Consider the following 18283-nt stretch of genomic DNA (forward strand, 5'->3'; position numbering starts at 1 on the left):
CCCCCCCCCCCCCCCCATGAAATTTCAAATAATCAATGCACAAAATACTAAAACATGCACTTGTGATGTAAATTATAGTTGTCTTGAGACAAAATGTAAATATAGCTGAGGTAAAAGTGGTTTCAAAATATTATTTAAAATACCAAATAGCTCTCGAGCACCTCCTAAAATGGCTTTTTTCTCTTGTCCCTCCCTCTTGATGACCAACTTACATATCAAATATAACAGTTCAAACAAATTTTAAATCTAGTTTATTTAATCAGTTTATTTAATCATAAACATATTTTAAATAATAGTAATTATGCTCTGAAGTTATGTCCCTCAAGGTGCGCGCAACCCTGTTACCAAAGCTTTTTTAGCCTTCCAAAAGAAGAGCAAAAACAGTGAGCTTTGTGACTCTTAAGAAATGACATCATCAAGCCATGTGCTAACACCATGGGTAGAAAAAAGTTGAGTCCTATCTTCTATTTTTCATATTTTTTTCGATATTCTCAGCCTTAATTGAGTGTCACTCAAAGCAGCGCAACCCTGTTACCCATATTATCAGATTTCAAACATTTTCTCTTTTATTTATATAGCTAAGTTTGTCCTTGACCAGCTACCATATCAGCTGGCACAGCTAGCACCTACTCTTGAAAAGAAGCTTGGACATTAGCATTAATTTGCAACCCTGTTACTTTCAACCCTATTACTGTAATTAGAGTAACAGGGTTGCATCTCTTTCAGAAAAGATATTATATTATCTATAATAAAATTTAATTTGAATGTACAATGTAGCATAATCATGTTTTAACTGTAATAACATTTTGTCAGAATATAGAAAGCCCTTTTCTTCTGTTATTTTAAGTATTTATTCATTTATTCACACAGCCACATTCATGTGATTATCTAGTCAAAAGCAAAAGTGTCCCTTCAACCCTGTTACCATGTAGGCCTACTTTTCATCAAAATAATCTTAAATTATTTTATCAGCTCACAATGGTTTAACCTATTGTCCTTTTAATAGTTTGAATAGAGCAAATACATAAAAAGAAATATTGTAATTTAAAAAAAAAAGTTTGACAATTGATAAAAAGGGGCAAGATAGATTTCCATATTCCTTAAATTAATATCAGTCGTCTTATCTGAAATTAAACGAGTATTCAATCTGAATGTAGCTTTCTTTATGTAATGGCAAAGTATTTATTAAACAATATTTTAAAATGTTTTTCATGTGCCTGAGTATCCGTAACAGGGTTGCACCAAACACAGCAAACAAATAAAACATCTAATAAAAAGTGCACCTTTGATGTCTGAGCTGGACAAATCAAATTATTTGATGGTTTACAACCTGTTTTTCATGAAGACATAACAGAAAATACTAAAATAAATGGTCCATTTTTCACTAATATTGATGCCTAAATTGTCCTCCAATTGTGGAACGACCCATATAGCTTAGCAGTCCTGCATGGGAATTAAATGAGAACCAGCACGTTGTTTTTTGTTGGGACTCCTGCCAGAAGGTCACAGTAACAAATCTGCTGTTACTAGCTAGACGATGTATTTGTTCAAGACAAAGCCCCCCCACACATATATATACCAGTAACACTGGTGCAGAGAATATTTTACCAATGGAAAGCCTCTCTGCTAAATGGGAACTGCATGCTTTTCCAAAAAATCTAACCATTACTGTTAACCATACCAAATTTCAGACTTACTAGAGGGGTGGATAACTTTCAGAGTCAATCTCATCTCATAAAAGTTGTACCAAATTGAATTAAAATTCCTTAATTTCTCTTCCTTTGTATCTTTATTTCTTTGATAACTAGTGGCCTAATACTGAAGTGCAGTGGATCTCTTAACATATGTTAATGTTACATGGCTGTGATTCTTGATTTAGGTGCTGTCATGATTTTTCAGTGTGTGCATCCTGATTATCATCCATTTAAAAAAAGCACAGACATCAATCCTGAGATGTGAGCAGTAATCACTGTTTTCATTGTCGCTTTTGGCCTTAGTGGCCCTAAAATGTAATATATTTTTAATTTGTCAGTTTAAATCTTTCACCTAATTATGTTATCATTGGTCAATAGTTTGCAGTATGCAGGAAGTCTGAAAAGTGTTCTTGGCTGAATTTTCTTCAACAATATACCAATATAACTAAATCATAAATATGTGATGACGTTCATATATCTGCAGGTTGCTATTACTGACGGCAAAAAGTAAGAAAACAGCTCAAGTTTTTTGTCTTTACATTTTTATTCACCTTTCATTACAAACAGCTCAGGACAGGAAACAAACAGGAGAACCTGAAGAGAAAAATAAACGGCAGGTCAGTGAATGTAGTTATAACCCCCCCAAAACACACAAAATACATGCAAGTGTACAGTTTCTGCTGTCGTACCAGATTATGCTTTCTCTGCTGCTGCCTCCTCATCTCCACCCTTGGTGTTACGTGTGTAAATCAGCTGTGCTCTGTGCTTGGACACCAGTTTGATCATGCCTGAAAGATAAAACAGGATAATCTTCTGTCAGCAATGCATATTATCACTCATCATTTTTATTCCTCACATTCAAACAAACCATTCAATATTTGCTTTTTTTAGTCAGCTTGCAATGCAGCAAACCTCTTGACTGTTGCAGGTGACATTTCATTTAGAAAAATAAAGATCAATTGGACCGTAAGATATTTAAATATTTGGAAACTGTAATCCTAACTTAATCTTGAAATTATTGAATTTTATTTGAATATTTTGAAGAGTCTAAATGATTTCAAAAGTAGTGACAAACTGTTGCAGCTGTGCCGTTTTAGTGATGTCAGCAGTAGTCCCTCTGCACACCCTTTATAAATGACACATCCAACAAGCAGCACTGATGGCTGTGGGGCCTATCAATGAGAAGATCTTAATATTGAAGCACAATATTGTGGATGATAAAACATGCTTATTGACCCTCTGTGATTTAAGCTACAACGCTCTTCACCTCTGCCCCTGACGTAAAAGACATATTCCTAAAAATTAGATATTTCAAAAAACACTCAGGCAAGTTATCACTTCCCTTATAAATGAAATATTCCCTGGATACACATTAAAGTAGCAAATAATTCATCTGAAATATAATGAATAAATATAAAATGCGCTAAAATTCTACTATTCACTATAATTGAAATTAGTCAGCACTACAGAGATAAATCTGGGCATAACTAGTATAATTCACAAAAGTGCAAATTTACTTCACAAAGGATCAAACGAGACATACTGCACAGCTCTATCTAGTTTCATCTAAACAAAGCAGTTTTACATGACATCCAAATTTAACCTACACTATCACTGATTTTATATAAATCAGACACGTGTGTTAAAACTACAAGCCCACCACACCTTAATGTTTCTGCCCCCTTATACACACCACCTCAAAAACCACCTGCAATGATATGTCATTGAGCTGCAGATATTTTGACAGATCCCGTACACACAATTTGGGGGCTATGAATTTAAGAGGTGAAGTTCACCTTTAGCGAGCAGTTCCTGGAGAGCGTTCCTGGCCAGGGAGCCACGAATCTTCAGCCTCTCAGACACAACAGCTGGGGTGATGAGTTTGTAGTTGGGAACTTCTTTGTACAGCTTCTCGTAGGTAGCCTTGTCGAAGAGGACCAGGTTGTTGAGCTTGTCCCTCACTTTTCCCTTGGACCACTTCTACTCAGACAAAGAAAAACGTGGCTTTAGTATTAAAGGGATAATAGGGATCATGCTAATAGGTTGATGCCACATGTGCGTGCATTATGTTACCTTCTTCTTGGCTTTGCCTCCAGACTTGTTGACTGGGTCCTTGTCCTTTTTGGACTTCCCGGCGTCCTTTTTCTTATCTTGCTTAGGAGGCTAGAAACAGGACAGCAAGTTACAACCTTTTAACCACATGTTTCAGTTTATATGGTCAACAAATTCAATACTTCGCTAACATCAAGACAAAGTATCAGGCTAGTGGGCTGACGACTGCAGGAGATCCTGCCGGCATGTGGCGGCCTTGTCTGAGTCTTTAAAGCATTTAAGCTAACCTTTATCATGCTACTTTATTAGCATCGTCATTACAATTTATTGGTAAGAGTATTATGTGTACAAGTGAATATTTAGTTGTTTTTTCTGTGGATGTACTAACGATAACTATACTCTGCTGGTTTTCTGGCAACACAGTGCAGCATGAAAGCATGGTGGTTAGCAAGCTAGCTAACCAGCAGCTAAATCAGTCAAATGTCATACATGATACATCCGCACACTTTTATCTTAGTGAATACAGATCCTTCGACATTTATTCCGAATGATTATAACTCAAGATGAGTTACAAAAACACATCAAATGTTAGTTTTGTTTCGACAAAACGAGTCCTAGCGATCCTCACCATGTTTCCTCGTCAAGATGTCGGAGCGAAAGGAAGTCCACCCGTGCAAAAGCCCCTTAGACAACCCGTACATGCGGAAGTTGATCTGGGAATTATGGGAAATTGAGTTTCTGTTTATGATACTTATGATCAAATCACCAAACTACTGCACACCGCTTTTTTTTCTAAAGGGGGAAATATAAACATTTATGTTATTAAAAAAAAATTAAAATGGCCAAGTGAGAGCACATTTAGATCTTTTTAGATTTGTAAAGACTACAGTTGTGGTCACATGACACATTTCGTGTCAGCTGTTCGGGACGTTTCCAAGATGGTGATCTTCAGTGTGTTTGTAGTCAATAAGGCTGGAGGTTTAATTTACCAATATGACAATTATGTACCGAGAGCAGAGGTGGAGAAAACGTTTAGTCATCCTTTAGATTTGGTGCTCAAACATCACGATGAAAAAGTGGTCGTGTCGTTTGGACAGCGGGACGGAATCAGAGGTAATGTCACAACTACAGCGCTGACTGTTCATGTCTGCATTAGATTATATAAGTAATAATAATATACAAGTGAAAACATATATAGTAATACGTCTATGCCAGTCTCTTAATTAGGACGCACTCATTTGAACGACGCTGAAATGAACTTCCTATTCGGGTTAAGGGGAACATGGCAGTAATGATATTTAATGGCTGAATCTGCTTTTTCCAGCATCAGCACTAACACTCATGAACGAGTGCTGAATAGTATAAAACCCTAACGCTGTTTAAACCCCTGCTCATATCTGGGAATTCTTCATTTTACTCATGAAAACTTACAAAAGGGCAATTTCCCTACTTTCCCCCATTCAGACCACATTAGACCAGGCCCAGGTCAAAAGTCACTCTATAGGCTACACTTGTCAAATGTTAATTATTATGATCTGATCCAGATTTGACAGGACTGAAGTATTGTGGTTTCTTATCTGAATCTGGTCAAATGTGTTCTGGATGGGGAAGAACTGTGAAATTGCCCTTTTTTCTGATTTCATAAGCATAGTAAAGGGTTCACACATCTGATACTGTGCTTCAATGAGTCTGTGTGGATTCCTTGGTAATCTTGTCCAGATGTGATACGTATAGAGGTTCTTGATCTGGACCTGGTTTCATAAATGTTAAAAGTGTGTTTAAACAGCATTAAAGCTTTTTGCTATGATGTGTAACACTGTCACAAGTTTCCATTACCTTTTCCCTTCATTTGAATTGGAAGCTGATTTCAGCATTGTCTATTTTAATGGTTACCCATAATCTGACTTAATTAGTTACATATTTACAGTATTTTTGATATAGTATGATACTGTATGTTGCATGTCTAGTGACATTTCTGTACTGTGGTGTAGTTGTTTGACCTGGGCTAGATGTCAGATATATAATTTCATAGACAAAAGTGCTGTTGCTTGCTTCATATAAATTTTCTGTTGTCATTCCCAGTGGGCCATGCAGTGCTCTCCATCAATGGAGCTGATGTGCTTGGAAAGAATACAGCAGAAGGAAAGGACATCCTTGAATACTTAAAAGATCCCTCAAATTATCCAGTGTCTATTCGATTTGGACGGGCCCGACTGAGCTCCAATGAGAAGCTGATGCTGGCGTCCATGTTCCACTCGTAAGTCATATCCAGGTTTCACATTTACACTGGGGCAGTGTAAGTGTTGGCAGGCATCCATTCTGCTGAATAGTCACAGAGCAAGACACTAAAGTCAGCACCTCTCAACCTTCATTTGGAGGCGGGCCAAAGAAACAGACTACTCCCTTCATAAATGTTGATATTCTCAAGTGGTCTTGTTTCCTGCTGGTAATAGTAATAGAGCTCTGCCTCTCAAACTAGAGATATACCAAATACTGATCAGATACTCCCCCCCCTAACTTAGGATCACTGTAATTTGTGTACAGTTATGCAGTTATGTAAGTACTCATACTTCCTTACTTTAAAGCCACTGGAAATGTGGCTTGAAATAGTAAAAATGTATATATGATATGCCTCATTAAGCATCCCCAAAAATCAGAGTGAAAAAGAACACCCATAACTATTAGAAAACCTAGTTCATGTTGCTATTTAGACCAGTCCTTAAGACTGTGTAGGAGTGGTAGATCACGTTTTGATTGACATCTCTCTGGCTGCTGGCAGGAACTTTGAGTTGGGTTTGCAGAATTAATTATTACCTTATTTTCATATTAAATGCCTGAGCATAACTACCCTCAATTCAAATTTGGATTGAAACTCATTTTTAGTACTTGAGACCTGACATTGTATAGTTAGAAGGCTTTTGTAGATTTGGGTTTCCAGTAGCTTTAAAGTCGATTATGTTGTTATAGAGGGTTTTTGAAATTGCTTCAATGATAAAAGCTGATGCTGCATTCTCTGTCCTCCGATCAGTATCAGTGAATTCCTTTTTTACAAGTATTAAATTGCCAGTTTTTGTTGTGTTTTTTTCCAGGTTGTTTGCTATAGGATCACAGCTGTCCCCTGAAGTTGGCAGCTCAGGAATCGAGATGCTAGAAACAGACGTCTTTAAACTCCACTGCTTCCAGACTCTCACAGGTCAGTGGTGTAAGAAACCCCCCCCCCCCACAAACAAGCCTAATTTACTTACTATATGTTTAGTTTTAACTGAAAATCTTGCTTCTTGCTCCATCTCTGTCCTCTCAGGGATCAAGTTCATCGTGCTGGCAGACCCTCGACAATCTGGCATTGATGCACTGCTGAGGAAGATTTATGAGATCTATTCAGATTTTGCTCTCAAGAACCCGTTTTATTCTCTGGAAATGCCGATCAGGTAATAATCACATCTGAGAAAAGGATGATGTTGTTCTCCACTTTTTTTGTTTGTTCTTACATGTCTTAAAATTTGTACCCGTTATATTTAGAGCTGCAACAATTGGGCAATTAATCACTTTTAGTCGATTGACTGAAAATTCATTCCTAACTATTTTTTTTTTTCCAGGTGTGAACTCTTTGATCAGAATCTGAAGGGTGCATTGGAGATCGCAGAGAAAGCTGGAAACTTTGGAGCTGGATCTTGAACAAAAGAAGTCGAGAATCAGCCGAAACGTGGTCATTTTTAACCACGGCCACTTGGTTGACTTTATATGACTGTGGATGAAGTACAGCTGTAACTGTTAAAAGAATGAAAGGATCCTCTTTGTTTGCTTTGTCACAGTTGGTATTAACACTTTGTAAATACTTAATGTTTTGTAAATACTTGAAAAATTAAACTTGCGTATGTATTTAAAAGGTTTTATATCATGTTTGTACCGTATATGAAACAGCTGTGGTCTAACTGTTGTGAAAATGACTGAGAAAAGCGTAACAACAAGGTATCATTTATTTAAACCATGGACTGCTTTCTTCAAAAAAAGAGGAGCACCTTATACGTCTTGTAATTCCATTCATGATACATAATTACAAAGTTATTTTAGCAGTTCTCCAGTAGTGTTTTCGCCACTTTTCATTACACCATTCATGGTATATTACCTTGTGAGGCAGTTGGAGTTATGAGATAATGACATCACAAAATCACACATCCTATGAGGATTCTCATGTAATCCAGCTCTTCCCAAGGTAAGAGTTGATAGACACATGGTTCATCCAATCACCTGCCAAGTATTTTTTGAAAGTGCCTAGCAGTTTTCCAAGGATGACCTTTGGTAAACAAAACCATCTGGTGTCTCAGAATACATGGCTTACATCATGTGAGGTCATGTACATTCACTTGTTGAGTTATTAATGCACTTAGTACAGACTGGGTTTACAGTATGTAGAAAAGCAGCTTTCAAAACTGTTCTGAGAAAGAAGTGATCAACGTCTTTGTTGACACTTATGCCCTGTATGACTGACTAAGAAAATACTGTGGTATAAAAAAAAAAATCAAGTAAGACAAATATGAAAATACAATGATGTCTCAAAATATTCAGCTTCCTCTGAAAGCTGAGAATGAGGTGCAATGATCTATTTTAGTCTGCCTTTTTGGACACTTGACCCATCTTGGTTCGAATGTTGCGCAGCAGGAAGAATCCAACAGCGGCGACGCCACAGAATATCTCTGCTACCCAGAAGGCCATTTCCCAGCCGTGGTGCTTGGCAATTGTGCTGAATGGAAGCCCGGAAAGGAAGCCACCGACTGAGGAGAAAAACACAGGGATTAATTATCCACTCTTCATTATTCCACGCCAGTCTGCGCAACTCTCGTTTAGCAAAGGACCTGGGAAGTATCTTACAATTCATAATGTGGATCTATTGCAGTGCTGTATGTCAGGATCTATATTTAGAGTTGATTCATGATGTCATATTTCTAAAATGAAAACCAATCCACTTACTGTTGGCCATCAGGGCTACAATGGCATGTGACGTCCCACAGTAGTTGGACGGGGCACTCTCATTGGCTATAACTCCAAACAACGCTATTGGTCCATAGGAGGAGAAACCAAAAACAGCACCCAAGAGTAATATCCACACCTAAATGTGCAGTTAAAGAGAGTTTTTCTTAGAGATACATCCAGGGTCTGACGTGCAGTGTGTTGAGTTGATGAATCTACATAGTTTTAAACTTTTTTCATCCTCTGGAATGTTAAATACCTTCGGACTGTCTGGAGTGACAGTGACTCTGAAAAGGTACATGGACACAGACATCCCAGCCATCATGATGATCAGGATGAAATGGCGAGGATTGCCATAGCTTTTCATGCCTTGCTGTAAAAGAAATTGGATTTGTTGGCTAAATTGGGTAGCAGAGTCACATTAAAACAAAGATATGGCTTAGTTATGAATGAGCTTGATGGTGACTGGCCAGGATGAGATTGTATTTAAGAAGTCAGCCTGCAACTAGTGTTATATAAATAAATATGGATGAAAAGGAACTAAACTGAAGTGGAAACAGATGCTAGAAATGATTGCAAATTAGGTCTGTGATATGCAGTAATTAAGGAAATACAATTTGATGGGATATTCCTGTTGCCAGCTGGTAGTGGCAAAACAGTATGGTTAGTTTTGGAGCACATAGATCACCATGGAAACATCTTCAGACTGGATAAAAGCACTAAACTTGATTCTGCACAAGATAAGAGTAAACACACCTTTGGGAAAATTAGCGTACCTTTGCACTTACAACAACACATTATAACCCACATAAAAACCAAACAGATGAATAAGATTGATTGTTCTGCCATATTGTGAAGAGAAGAATGCAAACTCACTTTGGCCACTGCTTTGTCAGAGAAGTAACCTGCTGCAAGACTGCCCAACAGGCCTCCAACCTCCAGGGCACTCATGTATGAGCTACCTATGAAGAAGAATATAGTGACTCAAACGAAACAATCAGACAATGAAACTGAACACATTTCTTCTGCCGTAGCCGTGTTCCATACCCATCAGTGTAGACTGGCCCTTGTCCTGAATGAGAAACAGCTGGCCCCAGTCGGTGCAGGCCGTCTTCACCCCAAACACCACCAGGTAGGACACAGAGAGCAGCCACAGGTAGGGTGACAAAAGGAACCCAGATAGGGTGCTTTCATTGCTGGAGGATCCTGAATGGGAAGCAGGAAGAAGAAAAACCCTGTTTGACCAGAATCTTGTGTATATAACTGAAATGTTACCATCAACATAAAGCCATGTGTGCAATATAACATCCCAATAAGAAAAGTGTAGGTGGGTGGGATCCCTATTTATAATCAGATGATTTTTAGCTAGACTGCAACAGAGGGCGAACATGAACACGAATGTCCGTGACTGAGTGACTAACTGACTGAGTGATAAAGTTACACTATTGGTTGCGGACAGCCCAGTTTTGCCACATGTCACCACTTCCTCTATCCATCATTTTTAATTCAAAGCCTTCTAGCATTTCATAGACTGTCCAGCCATATCACTTTCACTGCGCGTGAGCTAGAGGCAGCTCACACAGGAGGCATGTGAGGGGCACAGTGGGTGCAGAGTCCACAGAGTCACTGACCTTTAGTCACAAAAGGCACATGCTGTACGAAAACACACACATCTGGGCAATGCACATGTTGAGTGTTGACTGTTACTGTTACTCTATCATGAATCAGTCAAAGCCATTCTCACCTCCTTTGCTCTTCTTGGCTGCCACCTCTACATTGGGCAGTCCCACATCCTTAGGCTCGTTCTTGATGACCAGCAGGCAGACAAAGGAGACCACCATACAAATCATTCCAGAGACCGACAGGATCGTCCTCCAGCTGTAACTCTGGGTCAGCACTGAGGCGATGATTGGGCCCAAGCTGCCAGCCAGATTCATGCTGCAGGAGAGAATTGCCCACCATGTCCCGAACTGAGAGGGCTCGAACCACTGACAGCAGAAAAAAGGAAATAATGACATGAAATCATGACAGACCTGACAGGAAATGTCGTTATCTCGCCTTTGATGTACAGGAGGGACGAAATAACTGAAATCACTGTAGTGTTGTGAACTGACAGCAGGTAATAACTGAATGACAGATGACAAATTGGTAAGGTCACATAAGGGCAAGAAAGAACTTTTCAGATTGGGTACAGGACATAACACTGCTTTAGTTATTGGGTTTACAGGCATTATAAATGATGCTACCATTAAGACCAATCCAGGTAACAACCATCATAGTTCACCATCATGTCTCATTGGAGTTGCATTCTCACCTATGACTGAATCCAGTGTTTTGTGTGTGATCCTGTGTTAATGACAGGATGTATTATGCTTCCTATCTTTAAACCATCAAGAGAGAAAAATAAAAACTAAACATCTAGAATCAGATATCAGACTATTGCATCAATGATACCTTGCGCAGCACTCTGCCACAGGGAGGCCAGCCGAGGCCCTGGCCCAGGCCGTTGAGGAACCACAGGCCAGAGAAGACGGCTACGGTGGAGGACCAGGAGAAAACCACGTTGATGCCTCCCACCGTGAACAAGCCAATGGAGAAGAGCCAACGGGCACTGATCTGGTCCGAAAGCACACCGCTGATGAATTTACTGATAGCGTAGGCCAAAGACTGACTGCTGGTGATTGTGCCTGAACAAAGTTAGGGGAGGAGAGGAAGAGTGCACACAGAGCAGATGAAACTACATGCAGTCTTGTTAAAAAATAGAGTTTCAAGCAACCTTCAGGTTATGTTATAAAATATGACAGCACAATACATGCAAAAGATCATGATCAAGCATAAAATGAACACAAAGTGTCTCATACCCAGGTCATCCTTATCCAGCGTAATCTCTTCCATTACAGAAGGCATCACAAAGGAGAATGTCTTTCTGTTAAAGTAGTATAGTGTGTAGCCAACAAACATGGCTAAAAATATAGTGCCTCTGTAGTATCCGTAACTTGCTGTAGCCATGACTGCAGATTTATTCCTGCAAAAAAGAGAAAAATAGAAAACGATCCAGCGGAGAGAGCAAACTCCTACCGTTTCACAGACCTCTGCTGCCTGTGACAGTGAACTTTGCTTCAGGATCCACAGTGTGGAAGCAGCTGGTTACAAGTGGAGAAGTGTTTGCAATCAGTAGGGAAGGTTAATGGTCAACTTCTCCACCCCGAAGTTGATTCAATCATGTACTTCAGGCCAGTCGGCAGGGGTTGAAAAGACAATTCAATCAACACTGATGATAATTCTTCCCTTTAGGCACAGATTTATGAAAAAGAAAGTGTCCTACTTTAACAATGATCTTGTCAGTCTTCTTCTCTGCTGGTGTTAGTCCATCTGGGATGTTGTGGAAGGAGCTGATGGGGTTAATAATTCACCAGGGTGTCCAATAGGTACTCCAGACCAGGGGGAGGATCATCTCCAAGTGGGGAGAGGTGGGTGAGAACAGCACATAAACAGAAAACAGAGGCATACATGCAGATCCTAGTTTCTGTATAATGTAAATAGTTGTGTGTCTGAAGCATATTATTACTGAAAAATAGCTCACGTGCAGGAAAAGCCCCAAATGTACCTTTACAGTGATCTATACGTCACAGATGATGATGGACTGTGAAAGTAGCAGCCAAAACAGGAAGTGTAAACAAGCAGCTACAACCCTACTCTTCTTTCCACTGCAGCACGGTTATCTACCTAGTAACTGGTGCCGTGGTGAACTTTCGTAACTCTAGTCTCCGTTTTTCATTGAAGAGCTGCAGATGAGTATAGTGCAGTGTGAATCATGGTTGTGTTATAGTAAGTTTCCGCATCATGTGGACCGACTGGCACCGCCCAGTCACTGAATGAGTCACAGACCGTACAGTAGGCCTATAGGTGCATTATAACTATATTATAACTTCTTATGATGTTAGATTCATTGCACATCCGTGCCATACAGCCTCCAGCCTACTTACTGTGAACACACATTGAAAACACACTCACACACACACACACACACACACACACGTTTTATCGACTGTATATGACGCTGTTGACTGTGACAGGCATATAAAATGTAAATAAATAAACAACATAACTAAATGTTGAGCGAACGATTTCCAATTGAACCTGCATGTTAGCTACTTAAGTTGACGATAAATGCGCGGCCAGCACTGACTGTAGTAACTTGTTAACTTGATAGCAGGTGAATTTTACACTTTATATTAGTGAATTTCAAGCAAATGGTCGGCGGAGACGAACGTGAACTGTTTTCGTTTTTATTTGTCCTCTTGCTTGTTCTCATTTTGCTCGGAAAATGTAATAAAATGTACGAATAATATTCATTTAGCTGTGACTTTGTTTGCTGTAGCTAGGTGTGTCTACCACTGGCACCGCAGCAACTGTTACGAGTGTTACGTCGAAATCTGTTCCCCCGTCAAACGATGTCCTTCTACTGTTACAATGCGTTTTCCATATCCGTGGTTGCATTTTGTTCTAGCATGGTTATGGTTAAGCGTAGCAGAGATAACTGGTTGGAGTTATGAAAAGCATGGGGTCAGGTCAAGTAGCTCAGAAGAGGGTCGGTAGGGGGTTAGGGATAAGGCTGGGTGCAGTTTAAGGTAAGGGGAAACGTATATTAACGGGGAACAGACTTCCACACAACACCTGTTACTATTGCACCTGAAGAGAAACATGTGAATGAAGTAGGGTGGATTAGGGTCACTTTTTGCAATTCTGACTTGTTCACCATATTTAAATATGAATCCAATACATTATATCAACACCTAATATCAGAAGACAGTTTTTAGATATTGTACTGAAAAGGAAAATGGCACATATATTAATGTTCCTTGTGTCAAATCGTTTCAGAATTTATAGATTTTGTAATCTGGGACACTATTTGTTAGGCTTAGAAATACTTTGATTTATACAAAGCAACCAAAACTTTCTGATTCTGAACTGTCTGCCTGTATGTTATTTTTTGCTTTTCATCAGAAAGGTTAAAAAACTAGTTGCCTGTATGTTCAAATGGGCCTACTTACACAGTTTGCACATACTAGCTTTAAAATAACTGAATAGAAAAAGCCTATGTTGGGTATTGAAAGAAGTGTCACAGCTGCCAACCATCCCTAAACCAATGGCCTCCATTAAAAACAAAACAAATGACAACATAAATGGGCATTCTTTTTCAAACTTTTGGTAAAGCTTTGTCTCGTTAAATTACGTATAACATTTTAACATACCACTCTGATTCCAGGTAGAGGGACTGTGTTATCTTTGACCATGGATAATTGATATTATTCACATTTGCAATCTATTTCTATTTATTCACTATTGATATGTATTTTATGTGATTAATATCAATATGTTATGCAGTGTATGGTTGGAGTCTTTCAACCTGCTCCCCCTAGTCAGTAGCCTATACATGTGGTGATAAAGTAAATATTTTACTTAATAAAAAACATAAATGAAGATATCATAATAGGCTACTGTGATTCGATTCAAAGCGTTGCCTCAACTATCGATTTACGCTACAGGAGCATTTTTCGACACGGCAGCACAAATCGTCACAACACCCCTCCTCCTTTCAGCTGTCATGTTTGTTGCCAGGCAACAGACAACAAACATATCCAAATTGTCAACGGACGTTTGCTAAATTGTGGAGACGTTTTATCTGCGCTGTGATTAAATTCATTACTAAAAAAAAGTTTAGCTCGTATGATCAGTCTTTGATACTTGTTTAACGCCATTAAAAAAAACAAAAAACCTTTTTCAGACCTCTTAATTTTTAGTTGCGCCGGACATCATTATCCAAGGGTCAATCATGGTAAGTAACGTTATATAAATACACATAATGATATGTCACTGTATACAGTTAACCTGCTGTACTTTTATTAGCATTAAAGTGATAATTCACGTTAACGTTGATTTCTTGTAGAGGGTTGGATCCAGCTCCGCGGGTTCAAGGAGCAGCTCGTTCAACCGCCGGTACCGCACCCGAGCCCCCACCTCTGAGGTGGACGAGACCCTGTTTGGGGGCGTCAAGCCGGTAAGAGTGAGTGAGTGAGTGTGTGTGTGTGTGTGTGTGTGTTTGTGTTGGGTGTGCTTGCGTGCGTGCGCGCTCGCGCGCGCGCGTGTGAAATCAGCATTTTTTTAGTTAGTTGACCATCGACAAGGTTTACAAATATTGATCTCCCATGTTATATATGCTATGTTAGTCTAATGAGTGCTCAATATAATAGTGACAGACCACTGATGTAATGTAATCAATGAAAAGCATAAATAACCCACCAAAGGATTCAGAAACCACAGCTAAAAACAATATAATTTTTTTTTTTTTTTTTTAAAGGGATCAAAAAAGTTAAGCAGTTTCATGAACTAACAATAACAACTACATGAAGAAAATAATGAATATAAGCACAAATTAATGTTTGCCATTAGAAATCAAGCCCAAGAACCTTTGCCATTTCTTACCATGTAGCTGTTTGTTTTGTTTATTTATGTCTTTGGTGTTATAGCAGTACAATGAGCCCAGTTTTGATAATGTGTCATAGAAAGTATTTTATGCAGTTGCGGGGCTGGAGAGGAAACATGTTCTGGATTTGTGACATTTTGCTAACCCTGTCCAGGAGTCATCACAGCAAGAGAGACGTGGACACTCAGCCCCCGTGACCAGGAATCCACCTCTGATCAACCAACAAGGACAGACTATGCAAATCGTCACCAAGGACCTCATTCGCAATCTCAAGTAGGCGATAACTCAGTCATAAACTCCAAATATTGTCTGTTTGTCTGTGCGTATGAAAAGCAAATCCAAGTAGCTACAATTCATTTCAAAATAACAGGATATTTTGAAAGTGAATGCTATGCTATTAATAGTTTACCCACATCCAATATCACAGTATGATAAAGACACTTAGAACATAATGATTATGCAGTATTAAAGCCAGTCTGTTTTGTCAGAGTCCCCTATAAGGATCCTTCTGGAGAGTCCATCATCCTACCAGCAGCTGTGTTTGAGCAGATCACCTCAAGATCCCAGGTTCTTACCAAGGAGGAGCGGGAGGCGTTGAAGGCAGCTTATCAGAAGAAAAAAGACGACGAAATTGTAGGAAACAAAAACAAATCCAGTCATGTTAAAGTTTATGTTTTAACTTGCCAGTAACACGAAAACCTCTCACATCTCATCCAGAAAGCTGCAGAGGAGAAGAAGCATCAAATCTACGAGGCAGATCTGGCCCGTAAGAAGAACCCGGCACTGACTGAATTGGAGATAGAAGCCCGGGACCGAGCGCAGCGTTTGCTGGAGCGGGCCAATGCTCTCAGGATGGAGCAAGAGGAGGAGATTAAAAAGCTCAACAAGGTACGAAGCTGTACTGCGGATACTCAAAAGTTTTAAAATGCGCCTGAGAGTGAGTCCTTCATTCTGTGTGTGTTTGTGGTCTCCTCAGCTGATTCTGGGTGCTCAGTGCCAAGCCACACGTGACGCCCAGATTCAAGAGAAGAAACAGATCCGTACGGAGTTGACAGAGGAGGAGAAGCGTCTGGATGCCATGATGGAGGTGGAGCGCCGCAGGGCCTTGGAGACTGTGGATCAGATTGATGATCTGCGCAAACAACGGAGGATCAGGTGAAGAGACACACTAACACACACAGTTAGATTCTCATTCAGATTGATTTACACATTACCTCCATCCTTGTTGTAAGATGTAGGCTGCCGTTGAGCCGTAGATGCAATTCTTTTTTGTGAAGTGTTGCGTCTGTGGGTTATTTTCTAGTGGAATGCAGAAAATTTACAACCAGATCCAGCAGCGTCTGGAGGAGAAGCAACTGCAAGATGAGATGAAAGAGCACGAGAAACATAAGATTCGAGAGAAGCAGGAGAAATTGAACCTGGAGGACCTCAAGGTGCAGACACAAGGGGGAGACAATGCACACAAGCACCCACTAAAACTTGGGCACATGCAGACTGGGAGGGATATCCAGTGATTGTTTTTGGAGTATGTTTTTGACCAGTTGTCTCCTTCCAGGCCCTGGAGAAGAAGAGGGAGGAGCAACAGCAGCTGCAGCAGGAGATCATGCGCATCAACAATGAGACTGTGCGGGCCAAGGAGCAGAGGAGAGAGGAGGAGAAGCTGGCTGACATGAGAGACATGGCATACATCAAAAACAAACTGGTCAGATAAAAAGCAAATGATTTCATCTCCAAGAACATGCAGTTACACAAGGACAGTTTAGTTTGACAGCCATCAATGCTCAACATATTTCACATTTATTCTACCATCCAGATATTGTTCATTTGTGTTTAAAAAGAAATGTCACGACTCCTGCAGGAGCGGGAGGCAGAACACGAGGCTCAGCAGAGGGAAATCAAGAAGGAGAAGGAGTTGGAGATTGCCAGGCTGAGAGCTAAGCAGGAGAAAGCAAAAGACTACAAGGCAGACCAGGTTAGGAATAAAACCACCTGCAGATTTTTCAATGTGTGAAAAAACCTCAATTAAAGAATATCAATTAATCATTTTATATGATTTTGTATTTGTGCGTCTGTTCTGGAAGGATGAGCTCCGTGCTCGTAGGAACCAAGAAATTGCTGACAGAGAATGGAGGAGAAAAGAGAAGGAGACCGCTGCCAAGAAGGCACGGGAGGAAGCGATGCTAAAGGCAGCCCGTTTGGAGCAGCTTCGCTGCAAAGAGCACTGCCTGTCCATCGAAGCTGGCAGAGAGAGGGCTGAATTTGAGAGGGTGCTAAAGTAAGAAACTGTGGACACAACTTCTCAGTCATCAATCATAATTAGACAGTCTTCATTAACTTTCTGGTTATTTCTGCTATCCCATGCATATAGCTGTACCATTCACTTATTTCTCCAAACAGGGTGCAGCAGGAGGCGATCATCAAACAGAAGCAGGAGGAGGACAAGCTGCGTCAGAAGGCTTTCCGCCACTCAGAGGCCATCAGGCAGCAGGTGAAGGAACGTGAACTCACAGCTGTAGCCAAGCGCAGAGAGATCTTCAAGGAGACTGATCAGCTGAGTGAGGAGGCCCGGCAGAGACGTATGCGCCTCGATGAGATCAAAGAGAAGAAGCTCCAAGAGCTCAAGTAAGTGCATGCAGGTTAATTCATTTTGTATGTGTATGAACAGAATAATCCTGAAATGTATCTGTCGATGTGCTTCAGGGCTACAGGGCTCTCTGATAAATACTGCAGTGAAGTGGAGAGGAAGGCCCGCGCTCTCTGATCCCCTCGCAACTGGATTCAACCTTCATTCACCTTCATCTGCACCTCCACTGGACCTTTTACAGGGTCTCTTTAAAAAAGGAGGAGCATGTTTCAAATGTTAATGTCACATAATCATATACAAGAATATACTAATAAGTTCATTACACTTAAATGATTGTTTTAGAAGCTTTTGATTATCAGTACGTTCACATTGTGGTGGTTTATATAATGTTGGATATTTGTGTGCATATTGTGAAAACCAAAATAAAGTGACTTGTTGAGGTCTTAATACTTCCTGCCACACAGACTGACTCCACTGAACACTGGGTACAATTTTTAG

General features: G+C 40.0%; 4 protein-coding genes across 4 annotated transcripts; 2 read left to right on the forward strand and 2 right to left on the reverse strand.

Annotated features, from left to right (window-relative positions):
- Positions 1-2218: 2218 nt before the first annotated feature.
- rps25 (ribosomal protein S25) lies at positions 2219-4439 on the reverse strand. Its single transcript, XM_062418874.1, has 5 exons — positions 4375-4439; positions 3768-3857; positions 3491-3674; positions 2384-2482; positions 2219-2288 (listed from the first exon to the last, which is right to left on the reverse strand). The coding sequence occupies exons 1-4, from the start codon at positions 4375-4377 to the stop codon at positions 2388-2390; spliced, it is 372 nt and encodes a 123-aa protein (XP_062274858.1). The 5' UTR covers positions 4378-4439; the 3' UTR covers positions 2219-2288; positions 2384-2387.
- Positions 4440-4678: 239 nt separating this feature from the next.
- Positions 4679-7626, forward strand: trappc4 (trafficking protein particle complex subunit 4). The gene is made up of 5 exons (XM_062418873.1): positions 4679-4859; positions 5829-6003; positions 6836-6939; positions 7048-7174; positions 7343-7626. Exons 1-5 carry the CDS (start codon positions 4685-4687, stop codon positions 7419-7421), a joined length of 660 nt encoding a protein of 219 aa, XP_062274857.1. The 5' UTR covers positions 4679-4684; the 3' UTR covers positions 7422-7626.
- Positions 7627-7705: 79 nt separating this feature from the next.
- Positions 7706-11997, reverse strand: slc37a4a (solute carrier family 37 member 4a). Its single transcript, XM_062418872.1, has 8 exons — positions 11576-11997; positions 11169-11401; positions 10459-10702; positions 9762-9920; positions 9591-9676; positions 8974-9087; positions 8715-8853; positions 7706-8518 (listed from the first exon to the last, which is right to left on the reverse strand). Exons 1-8 carry the CDS (start codon positions 11721-11723, stop codon positions 8352-8354), a joined length of 1290 nt encoding a protein of 429 aa, XP_062274856.1. The 5' UTR covers positions 11724-11997; the 3' UTR covers positions 7706-8351.
- A 1278-nt stretch (positions 11998-13275) lies between these two features.
- Positions 13276-18179, forward strand: LOC133981031 (cilia- and flagella-associated protein 45-like). The gene is made up of 12 exons (XM_062419918.1): positions 13276-13305; positions 14665-14775; positions 15356-15474; positions 15690-15834; positions 15919-16089; positions 16178-16356; positions 16505-16634; positions 16757-16903; positions 17060-17173; positions 17283-17476; positions 17599-17823; positions 17902-18179. The coding sequence occupies exons 1-12, from the start codon at positions 13276-13278 to the stop codon at positions 17960-17962; spliced, it is 1626 nt and encodes a 541-aa protein (XP_062275902.1). The 3' UTR covers positions 17963-18179.
- The last annotated feature ends 104 nt before the right edge of the window (positions 18180-18283 follow it).

Source organism: Scomber scombrus, chromosome 5 (genome assembly GCF_963691925.1).
Source record: "Scomber scombrus chromosome 5, fScoSco1.1, whole genome shotgun sequence".
NCBI classification, from domain to species: Eukaryota; Metazoa; Chordata; class Actinopteri; order Scombriformes; family Scombridae; genus Scomber; species Scomber scombrus.

What these genes read in the sequence shown, in the direction of transcription:
- LOC133981031 (XM_062419918.1), top strand. Translation starts at nt 13,276, where the DNA reads ATGGGGTCAGGTCAAGTAGCTCAGAAGAGG. An exon ending in TGTTTGGGGGCGTCAAGCCG is followed by an intron (nt 14,776 to 15,355) that starts GTAAGAGTGAGT and finishes AACCCTGTCCAG; the next exon opens with GAGTCATCACAGCAAGAGAG. An exon ending in TGAACCTGGAGGACCTCAAG is followed by an intron (nt 16,635 to 16,756) that starts GTGCAGACACAA and finishes GTCTCCTTCCAG; the next exon opens with GCCCTGGAGAAGAAGAGGGA.
- rps25 (XM_062418874.1), bottom strand. An exon ending in GAGGCAAAGCCAAGAAGAAG is followed by an intron (nt 3,675 to 3,767) that starts GTAACATAATGC and finishes TTGTCTGAGTAG; the next exon opens with AAGTGGTCCAAGGGAAAAGT. An exon ending in CCAGGAACTGCTCGCTAAAG is followed by an intron (nt 2,483 to 3,490) that starts GTGAACTTCACC and finishes TTTATCTTTCAG; the next exon opens with GCATGATCAAACTGGTGTCC.
- slc37a4a (XM_062418872.1), bottom strand. Translation starts at nt 11,723, where the DNA reads ATGGCTACAGCAAGTTACGGATACTACAGAGGCACTATATTTTTAGCC. An exon ending in AGCCAAGAAGAGCAAAGGAG is followed by an intron (nt 9,921 to 10,458) that starts GTGAGAATGGCT and finishes CTTCCCATTCAG; the next exon opens with GATCCTCCAGCAATGAAAGC. An exon ending in TCACTCCAGACAGTCCGAAG is followed by an intron (nt 8,854 to 8,973) that starts GTATTTAACATT and finishes CTGCACATTTAG; the next exon opens with GTGTGGATATTACTCTTGGG.
- trappc4 (XM_062418873.1), top strand. Translation starts at nt 4,685, where the DNA reads ATGGTGATCTTCAGTGTGTTTGTAGTCAATAAGGCTGGAGGTTTAATT. An exon ending in CTGGCGTCCATGTTCCACTC is followed by an intron (nt 6,004 to 6,835) that starts GTAAGTCATATC and finishes GTTTTTTTCCAG; the next exon opens with GTTGTTTGCTATAGGATCAC. An exon ending in TCTCTGGAAATGCCGATCAG is followed by an intron (nt 7,175 to 7,342) that starts GTAATAATCACA and finishes TTTTTTTTCCAG; the next exon opens with GTGTGAACTCTTTGATCAGA.